We start from the raw sequence: 11,341 nt of genomic DNA on the forward strand, positions 1-11,341 counted from the left end.
GCATGGTCTGTTAATAGAAGCTAAGTAAGATGTCACCTACCTGAATGGCAATATTTGAAAAAGTATATAAAATGTAAAATGTATATTGAAAAATTATTTAATTACTAATATAGTACAATTGAGTCATATCTTTTTTCCAAATGCAATACCCTTTCAAATGGAAAATGGTGCTGCATACGGGAAAGATTTCATGAAGAGGCCTTTATCTTCCACACTAAAAATATAATGTAAAAAACACACTTCTGCAAAAGTGCCTATACTTTCTCTTATATTTTGTTTTGATACCTGTAGTTCATTCCTAATTAAAAGGAATGGACTCTTCACAGAATCTCATTCCTGTCCAAAACAAACCAAATAAACATGAAAAGGAAAGAAAGTGATTATTAATAAAAATTTTACTAGTTTTAAAAGATCTTTTGGAACACTAATGTGCTCTAAGCAAACTATCACCATTGAAACACATTAATATTAAACATACACTTTGTCCAGCTTACAATAACCCAGAAGTGCCCAATGCGTTGATCATGATCGACCGGTAGATCGCAATGGTAGTGCAGGTAGATCGCGTTGTATTTAAAAAAAAAAAATTCTTTTAACGTTGGTCTATCATATAGCCTCCCTATGGAATTTGTCACTTGATTGACATACAGGGCGGCCAGTCTGAGATCTGTTTTCTTCTAACACACTGGTCATCCCATGCATACAATCAAATGGGCGTCTACTGCAAAACTCCGGCTATCTACAGTAAGTGATCTAGTTAGCCTTCCAATTTATATCGAATAAAGAAGGGATTTAAAAAAAAAAAATTGCTTGGGGAGGGTATGGGCTGAATGTGGAATTGGAAGAGTATTTTTTTCTCTCACAATGTCACAATCGAAGTGAGTTTGTCTGATCTGTCAATCTATCATTGCTCTTCCAAAGATGGAAAATGTGGGAAGGCACTTTCGAACTGTTCATAAAAACTGCAAAACTGGCTTCCTTCCGAAAAGCGATCAGAGAAAGAGAAAGGAGAGGGAACTAAAATCGCAGTTATTTGGATAGCCGTCATTTTTCACTTGGCTGAATTCAAAAGCAAAGGCAGACACACGAAGCATCGTTCCGGGTGATATTTTGGGAACATCCAAAACCTTGTGTCAGAGCAATGGAAGGCGTGCGCGCAACTTGACAGCATACGCTGCAGAGCAGATTTAAAATTGCCTGTCAGACTTTGATAGACAATTTCAAGACTCGGCTTTACTTGAGCCAATCGCTACATTTAAATGCTATCCATTTAGGGAAGATGTTGAGGGTGATTCACTCACATCATAAATTGCAACACTGTTTCACCTAAAACTCCTCTACAGTGGAGGATGAGATTTTGACACTACAGGATGACATTCAGCTGAAGTCTAGGGCTCTTTGACAGTTTTGGAACTTACTTACAAAGGAAAAGTACCCAAACATGAGGAAATGTCCTGCCTCCTTGACTGCGTTATTTCACTCTACTTATTTATGCGAGTCAGCCTTTTCCCACATGAAGATTATTAAATCCAAAAACTGTAGTGACCATAAAAGTATTAAATTGTTATTGTGCTATAAAGGTTATTCAGTTATGCAAGGTACAACAACATATATTTTATGTATAAAGTATACTCAGTGTGTATATATATATATATATATATATATATATATATATATATATATATATATATATATATATATATATTATAGATAGATAGACAGACAGATATAATCATTTTTAAAGTAGGTACATCATTTTGACCTGGTCATTTTAAAAAGTAGCTCACAAGCCGAAAAAGTGTGGGCATCCCTGCAGTAACCCCTTTAAGTCATTTTTTGTTTAGTGCTTACAAATATAACTTTTAATCTTTTGTGCTTGTATTTTCATATGAGGTTATCCTGATACTGGATATGTGTAATTTAGAGGGTATTAGGATAAGAGAGGGTAAGGAGTGCTTATTAGAGTTTACCCTATAATGTATTAGCTTCATGTCCAATTCCAATCCATGTGCCCCTGTATTGCCAGGATAGACTTTAGCTCTCTGTGGTCTTGCACTAGTTAACAAAATACTGAAAAACATGAGGGGTGATTTTCTTGCTCATATTCATTTATTAATGTAAGAATGTATCCAAGGTTTTTTCAGTTTGAAGTAAAGTAGCTAGCTGTATTTACAGTATATTCTGTACCGATTGACATGTCTGTTGCAGTAATTCTTTTTGTCTCCAGTATCTCAAGATATCAGAGCTGTTTGCCAACAAAGTGTTTGTTTGTGTTAATTTACCCTGCAAACTTTCCTGTCTTGTGGAGGGTGGCTCATCATTTCTGCCATGTCAATAATTCACTGTTGACATATTACCACCAGTGAGCTCTATATTTGCCAGTGAAGGTTCTGTTTGTACACAAGCCATCTGTTTCCTCATATGCTACTTAGCAGTCAAAAAGCATGGCTGCTGCATTTCTGCAGGAGATTTGCCAAGACAATTTTACAGCAAGATTGTGTCATGCAGTTCTGTAATTTTAACCTCTTGGCTACAAGTCTTAAAACCAATTATACTTCCAAATGAGCAATAAGAAAGTGCCCTTTGCTGTCACATCAGATTTAATGGCATTAAACCTGTTTCATGAAAGGCTACAAATTCCTTTTTTACTCAAACCATTTATAATCCTTATTCATTCTTGTAATCTTTGGTGTCAACCAACTACAAGCACTACTAGTAATATCATACTGTATTTAGAATGACCTTACAAACAAAATTAGTGATGGAGCAAATTTTGCTTTGAGGCTGTTACTTGTTATTTTCCGTTCATCCCATATTAATTGATTTCTCATGCATTTTAATAGCTAAACATCATACTTTGCTTAATCTTGTGATTTGAGAAGCATTTCAGGTTGGGGAGATGCCTTGGTAGTGAACTTCTTGCATGACATGTTTCATTTCTTTAAGTATACATTTAAAAGTAGCAGGCAGTGGTCAACTTAATCATCAAGTAGTAAAATTTGATAGAAATGAGAGAATAATTTTAAGGTCATTTGCTTCATCATTTATTTGAGCTGGTGGAACCAGTTTCATTTTCCTTCTGAAGCACACGGTCCTATCCTTTTTATATGCTGTTTTGAGAAAGATATCAGAAAAATACAAAAAAACACTCTCACTGTTAAAACATTCCTAGGATAAAGTATCATTTTTTCAAAATCCCACCAGGCCTTTATCATTAGCATATTAAAAAAATCTGTGACTTGGAAATGCCGGTTGGCACTAGTTAGTCTACAAAATATTTGATACTGAATCAGAACATAAAACTGTGTGGGCCTATGTTAATAGGACAGCAAAATAGATTTAAATCTCACTGGATTAATAAATTATTGGTATAAAAAATAACATATTTAAGTGAGCCATTTGATGCTTCTAGGAAAAAAAAGGATTTCTTCTCCTTTGTCAATAAATCTTGTACTGTCAAGTCTGATTTTGCTGGGGAAAAAAATATGTATTTATTTATTTATTTTTTTGCAGTGGTTACAAAACCCAGGTCCTCAGCATGAAAAACGGACTCTGTTTGGAGATATGGTGTGCTTTCTTTTCATAACCCCACTGGCAACCATCTCGGGCTGGCTGTGTCTGCGTGGGGCTGTGGATCACCTTCATTTCAGCAGCAGACTGGAGGCTGTCGGACTTATTGCACTGACTGTTGCACTGTTCACTATTTACCTCTTTTGGACACTAGTAAGTGTGATGAAAACTTTTGTGTAATGTGTGTTTTTGCAACTGCAAAGTCAGATCTATTAACAAGCCAGTGTTTTATCTAGTAATTCATATGTGACTGTTGTGTAGAATTTTGGTTGTGTATTTTTTATTAAACAGTTGATTCTCTGGAGACATCTAAAAGAAGTATGCTTACAACCTGCTTTCTTTTTTGTGGCCCTAAAGGGATGCTTTTTAAATTCAACTATTCAGATATTTTTACACATTTGTTCACATTTAATAGAGTTTCCTGTATGTGTGCCTGTAACACGTTTCTGCAAAAAAATCCTGTAACATCACAGTAGAGCAAAGACAGAGAGCCCATTGTCCAGGTTAAAGATTTTTCTCAGCTGACATCTTATTGATTTTCAAAACAAATGTCTCCTTCCATGTAAAAACCTCTGCTTGTAAATGTCTGATGAACGTCTTACAGTGGATTCAGACAGAATTCTGACCCTTTCACTTTATGCACAATTTACTGTGTTGTAGATTTAATTTCAAATGGATAGATTTGCAATTTTACCCATCAATCTACACCCAAAAACCCGCATTTACAAAGTGAAACCGTGTTTTTAAAATGGTTTGCAAATTTATTACAAATCAAAAACTGACATAATTTATTCATAGAAGTATTTACACTCTGTAGTTTGTAGAGGCCCATTTGGCAGCAATTACAGCTTTGAGTCTCCTTGGGTAAGTCAATATAAGCTTTGCATGCCTAGATTTGGGCAGTGTATTCCATTCTACCTGGAACCATTATCAGGTGTTTCACCCGTGTTCTATGGGGTTTAAGTCTGGGCTTTGGCTGGGCCAATCAAGCACAGTCAGAGGCTATCTTGAAGCCACTCCCGCATTTTCTTGGCTATATGCTTTAGTTCATTGTCGTGCTGAATGATGAACTGTCACACCAGTATGAGGTTGTGTGCACTCAGAAGCAGGTTTTCTTCAGTGACCTCTGTATTTGGTTGCATTTATCCTTCCCTAAATTTTGTGCAGTTCCCCCTGCTCCACCGGCTGAGAGTCACCCCTATTGTGTGATGCTGCCAACATCATGCTTCACTGTGGGGATGTTATTATGAAGGTGATTAACATTGCCTTGTCTTTACAGACATAGTGCTTGGAGTTTAGCTCAGATAGTTAAGACTCCCTGTCAGAGTCATTTAAATGCCATTTGGCAAACCCCAAACATTTTGTCATATGTGACTGATTGATGTAGTACTGCTGTGAAATAGTCATCCTTCAGACAGGTTAGCTCTAGTAGAGTAAACGTTGGGTTCTTGATCACCTTGCTGATCAAGACCCTTCTTCCCCGGTTGCTCAGTTTAGCCTGATGGGCAACTCTACGAAGAGATTGATGATTCTAAACTTCTTCCAATTCACAATTATTGATGCCACTGTGCTCCTGGAAACACTCAAAGCATTACAAAATGGTTATATACCTTTGCCCTGACTTATGCCTCACCACAATTTAATTTGATTGTGGAGGTCTACAGGAAAATTCCATGGACTTCATTGTTTAGTCTTTCTACTGATATGCAGTTTTAATTGTGGAACCTTATTATATATACAGGTGGGTGTGTTTTTAATTTACAGTATGTCCCATCAATTCAGTTTGCAGGATGCACCTTACCATAATTTGGAGTGCCACAGCAAAGGTCTGAATATTTATATACAGGACAGATTTCAGTTTTGATGTTTGTCAAATTTGCAAACCTTTCTGAAAACGTTTTGACTTTGTCATTATGGCTTATTAAGCCTAGATTTATGGTAAAAATGGCAAATGTATCCATGTAAAATTAAATCTACAACAAAATAAAGTTTTCAGAAAAGGAAGGCGTATAAATACTCTCTGAATCCACAGTATATGTTCGCTGGATAAATTTCACCTTAGACACTTTACGCCAATGTGACATTTTGCAACTTTATGTCAGACGTTTTGACCGCTGTTTGTGAATTCCAGAACCCTCACATTCCTTATTTCTTGTTGTTGTATTAAACACATTATACTTCCAGATGAGTATTCATTGGTTGGATGCACACTTTGCCAACCCATATGGCTAAAGACAAAATCAAATTTTATCCAAGCAAGTCCCAAATTAGTTGGAGTGCTTCCTTGGGCATGTCACATTACATGACTAGATTCACAGGAGGCCGCCGTCGACTGTTTACGACTATCAAAGATGATATAAATAAATCCTACAACTGAAAATCACTGGAAAAGTCACATAATGTGTTTAATTAAAAATTATGACATTTCTGTATTTGGAACATGAAGAAGCTTTTAGTCTGACTTGCTTCTTTCTTGTTAGTCTGAACTGTTTTTACAATTTTTACAATTTACAATTTTAGGAGTTTGCTTGCAAAGAGTGCCATTATTTTAAACCTCCTGTCTCTCCTTTCAGGTTTCCTTTAGATACCACTGTAGACTGTACAATGAATGGCGTCGGACCAACCAGAGAGTTGTTCTCCTGATCCCAAAGTCAACGAATGCTCCCTGCACACAGCAGTCCTTACTTGGATTACCCCCCATCAAAAGAAATTCCAAGGAGACCATTGTCTGATGACACAAACTCACCGAAAGTAGATCGATTCCATCCAAAGACTCTTTGCATAATAATTTATGCAGATTTGTTGTTCACTTTTGAACAATATTTTTATATACAAAACTGCTGCCATAACTGAACTGTGAACTTTTATACCATTATGTTCATTAAATCATTGAGCCTTTGAAGATGGGCAGATAGAAGCTCAAAAAGTTTTAAATCTACAGTCCCTGAACTGACTTTTTATGCAAATTCAACAGTGCTTTATAGTAAATGGTTTTTCTGCCTAAAATTCAAATATATATATATATTTAATTTAGTGTATATGCTGGAAGGTAATTCTCATTAAATCTCTGTTCCTCACTACAGCAATGCAATGCAAAACTGCTGCCACATTTTGGAAGAAATGTTTTAGCTGAAATACTCAAACATCTGAGAATGACATTAAAAAAAGGTGGATGGGCTTCACTATGCCTTTAGTATGCAACACTTCCAGTGGTATGAAATGTTTGGGGATGCTCAGTCTGGTAGGCTTGCACATTTTATTGACATTTCTCCACCATTTTTCTGTTTTGTAAATATTATATGGAGCCTTTTATTTAGGAACAAGTTCTGTGGCATTCTTGTTTGTAGTTACATGCATTTTGTTTAATTAACAAACATTTTTATACAGTTCATTGTTTGCATAGAACAGTCATAAAGGTGTTCATTTGTGAAAAACTGCATCAGGGCACAGGCTCAAGGAGCATTGTCCATCAACACTGTGTGTCTGTTCATGTATAATAATATATCGCAGTTGAGCGATTATATATTTGATTCAGCGCCCATCAAAGAGCACACTTTTAACATGGTATCTTGCAGGTCAAGTTAGGAAGATAAACTACAACACAGAATCATTTGGCACACTATAAACAACACGGAAACAAACATCATGTGGTAAATAATAGAACTTTCAGGAACTTAGAGACTTGATTAAATTTTGAAAAAATTATGTGAATAGCATTGACAAAACCTATTACAGTGTGTAGTGGACAAGAAAGTGAAACACACGTGTATGCCAAGTATATGCAAATCATACGTCACTTATGCATATGATGTACATATGTAAATGACATGCCAGCATGGCTGGTATCCATGCTTAAAAGAGTAGAAACATAAGTAGCTTCTAAAAAGAGGTGATGCTTCACCAATGATGGCTTAGTGTGAGGTGTGAAGGAAGAAACCCAAAGAGAAAGAGCAGGTGGAAATGCATATTCTAAGATAGTAATACCAGTTTCATTTTGGATTGCAAGTGATATGCTGGTTAGGTGAGTTAGAATTGCTAATTTAGCCCTAGTGTGTTTGCTTGCGTGTGAGTGCATTCACCTTTGGTTCCTGCCTTTCACCGAATGAATGCTGAGATAGGCTGCAGCTGCCCTGCAACCCTGCCCTGGATAAGCAGGTTAAGAAAATGCATGCATGAACAGGTAGATGAATAAGAAAACCATCACAGATCCTCAGAGCTTCATTAGGTGTGAACTATGCAGAATAGAGATGCCAAAGTCAAGTTGTCATGCTCAGATCACTTAACATTTAAGGTTTGAAAGTATTCCATATTCAGTGGCTCAAGAAGTGATGTATAAGATCAAGATCAGTAATTCTTCAAGTTGACTTCACCAAAGATATTTACGTATTCTTGAACGATGATGCCAGTACTTAGCTGGGTGTGATGTGGTGCACATTTTTTTGACTATACTCATTGCCTTAGATGGCAGGTCAACATCTGGCTATGTCTGAGTGATTTGGGTGTGTCTTTTACAGTGACAGTTCCTCATTGCGTAATTATTTGCAAGCACAACACAGGATCCATTATCCTGTCTGTTGTCAAATTTGAACCTCTCATTGCTCATTTACTGGAACACTATTTGAGCACCACATTAGTTGAGAAGAATTTCTCATGGGCAAAATCAGCATTGTTTTTCTTAAATAATTCTGGAATGCTGCTAAATTTGTGTAAATATAAAGTGATTTGACAGTGGGGTTTCAATTTTCCAGCTATACACACAAACACACACAAACATATTCTGTTTTGTGTTTAGCATTATTAGAAACCCTGACCCTCATTCCATATGTCAAATTCTATTCTCATTTTAAGTGCCCATTGCTTGACATTTAGATTAATTTTTCAATAAAACCAATTCTAACTGAAAGTGTACACTGTAACTGTAAAAACACAACTTGAAATCAAATATGGAACTAGAAAGCATAAAAGCTTGTGTATTGTATTGTGGTTACATCTTTATTCTTTACTTAAGAACACTTTTTTATACAAAAAATCTCAGTGTTTGTAAAGAAAGTGATCAAGGCTTGAATTTAGTGAAAAATGGCATCGGAACATGGGTTCAAAATGTGTATAACTAATAATAATATATTCCATAAAACCAAAATGGAATAATTTCCTTTGTTAAATTGATTAATAGTTAAGTTGATTAATTTTTATGTGTTTTAAAATTTAACTCATTTTTGTCTTATTTAGACTAATTTTTATTTCCACTCATTTATTAGTTTATTAATGTGAATGCTTTCAACCAAGTATTCACATTAATAAAAGGACAATATCTAAGTGTCCAGTTGGTAAGGTGAGGAAGAAAAAGTTAAACAGAAAATGTGGTAGTGTCTTTTTTGCACATACTCAGGCCACATGAACAAACTTTAAGGCTGCACTACTAATGACTAATAAAATTGATGAAGTCATCAAGAAACCAAAGGCCCCCACACAACTAGGCAAGAGTCACTAAAGCAGGCCAATTGCGGCAGCGACCACAACCACATTTAACCAGCAAACCACTTTGGCTATAACAGTGGTTAGTTTTGAACTGCAATGGCAACAGGTAGTTCTGTCTGAACAGGAAAAGGCTAACGTGAGAGAAAGGGATTAGGCACATATTATTTATACCAGACCAAATGGACCACTCATGTACCAAAATAAAAAAAAAAAAGATGTCTATGTTGATTCTTTAAATTTCAACTTGTCTTGGACCTCTTGTAACTGAGGCAGAAAATCAAATTATTTTAACTTGTGTAAAACAAGACAAGAGGTCAAGATAAAGGTTTGGGAAGTCTTCACAACAATCCTCATTTAGTGCATGGTAAAATCAAAATAATCAATAATTGGGGAAAAAAAACAAATAGGCATGGACCGTTAGGGTCCTTCGAGCAATCAGTTGCTCCTGTAGAGGAGCTATGTCTCTCGCAGTGGCAGGTTCTCAATGAACGCCGACTTTCTGGTTGTCTCATCTTTATATAGTGGAAGAGGCCGGGCGTCCAGGCTTAAACAGGAAGTGACGTCAGTGCTGTCTACAGGTAAAAAGACAGAAGGAGTCTGCAAGTGCACCCTCTTGGTTGGGAGTATGTATAACATTCTACTCGACACCAGCTGCTTTTCAATATATTTTTTTGCATATTTCTGGCCAAATATTGCTATACTGTACAAAACCTTTTTAAACTTTATATATTGGTGGAACAGTAGTTAGCAATTTTGTGCTTCATGGACACATTGTCCACAACCCCATTGCCTGTGAGGAGTTTGGAAATTCCTCTCTAAATCAGAGTAACTTGGCCTTTCCAGATTTTGCCCTGTGATGGAATGGTACTGCCTCTAGGGCTGGTTCTTGCCTTGCTTCTAGTGCTGGCAGTATAACGTTTGACTCCCCCATGACCTTGAATGGCCTCATGTTGCGTCTAAGAGATGTAGTTAGGCTAGATTCAAGCATTCAAAGTCACTTGTCCCGACAGAGCTGCCCACCAGTATGAGAGACAACTGCTAGATGTTATTAGTAACAGACCAGGAGTTGTGTATGGTTTTTGAGACAGAAACTAGAACAAACAAGTTTGTAAATAGACAGTGGATTGCTATCAAAACCCAAAGGGCTTAATCATTTTTAATGCCAAACAAGAATTGTCAGGCGTCAATAATAGGAGCATTTTAATTCAACTGAAGCCAAAATGTTAAAACTGAAAAGCTATGAGACATTACCAGAGAATCAGAAACAAGAGCATGAAACCAATACTTGTTTACAGTTCAAATCCATAATCCTGGACAAAAGACTAATGATGCTATACTGGAATTTATAAGAACGTTTTTGTAATGCAAGTCATGGTGCGTCATGGGAAACATATTCCCCCCTCCCAAAATCAATCCCCGACCCCTCCCCCCCACCCACCCTTCTTCTTTAGGCTTCTGCCATTACGGGTCACCACAGCGGATCATCTGTTTCCATATCTTCCTGTCCTCCTACATCTCGCTCTGTCACTTCTACCACCTGCATGTCCTTTCTCACCACATCCATAAGCCTCCTCATGGGCCTTCCTCTTTTCCTCTTACCTGGCAGCTGCATCCTTTTCCCAATATACCCAGCATCTCTCCTCTGCACATGTCCAAACCAATGTAATCTTGCCTCTCTGGCTTTGTTTCCAAGCCATCCAACCTGAGCTGACCCTCTAATGCTGCCCATCCTTATCACACCCAGTGTAAATCTGAACTTCTTTAACTCTGCCACCTCCAGCTCTATCTCCTGTCTTTTTGTCAGTGCCACCGTCAGGATAACCCCACATTTCTCCTTCCATCCACACCATAGTAGAACAATTTGAACCCGCCTCTGATACACCTGGCCTTACTGGAACTACCCATTGACATTTAGCACGGTGCACTTAAAAAAAAAAAAAGTAAATTTTTCTCAGACAAAGATGTTAAATAAAAACACACAAATGTGTACAAATCAAGCTTGTAAATTGGATTTTTAAAACTGTAAAGTCCCATGAACAAAAAAAAATAATTTGAGGAAAAAACATCTACTAATAACACAGTTCATAATGGAGGTTGTGTGTGTTAACTTCATACAAAAAGTTCGAACACATTTTGCAATTTGAAAGAGGTTCCAGTATTTTCATTTTGATATTATAAAGTATATTAAATATTACTGTTGGATAAGAATATGGGAAATTTTTGATGTAATATGTACAGTAGGTAATGTAGGAGTTGTCAAGCTTGCTCCTGGAACTCCCATCTGTAAAGTTTG

The 11,341-nt window shown here is 36.6% G+C and overlaps 1 protein-coding gene across 3 annotated transcripts in view; it reads left to right on the forward strand.

Moving 5' to 3' along the window:
- Window positions 1-10,655, forward strand: part of LOC120532719 (E3 ubiquitin-protein ligase MARCHF3) — a 76,575-nt gene extending 65,920 nt beyond the window's left edge. For all 3 annotated transcript variants that reach the window (XM_039759027.1, XM_039759029.1, XM_039759030.1), the window contains exons 4-5: window positions 3,514-3,723; window positions 6,144-10,655. In XM_039759027.1, coding sequence (XP_039614961.1) covers window positions 3,514-3,723; window positions 6,144-6,302 — 369 coding nt within the window. In that variant the 3' untranslated portion in view covers window positions 6,303-10,655. The remainder of the gene's footprint in view (window positions 1-3,513; window positions 3,724-6,143) is intronic.
- The last annotated feature ends 686 nt before the right edge of the window (window positions 10,656-11,341 follow it).

The sequence above is a fragment of the Polypterus senegalus genome, chromosome 7, assembly GCF_016835505.1.
Source record: "Polypterus senegalus isolate Bchr_013 chromosome 7, ASM1683550v1, whole genome shotgun sequence".
Taxonomy (NCBI): Eukaryota; Metazoa; Chordata; class Cladistia; order Polypteriformes; family Polypteridae; genus Polypterus; species Polypterus senegalus.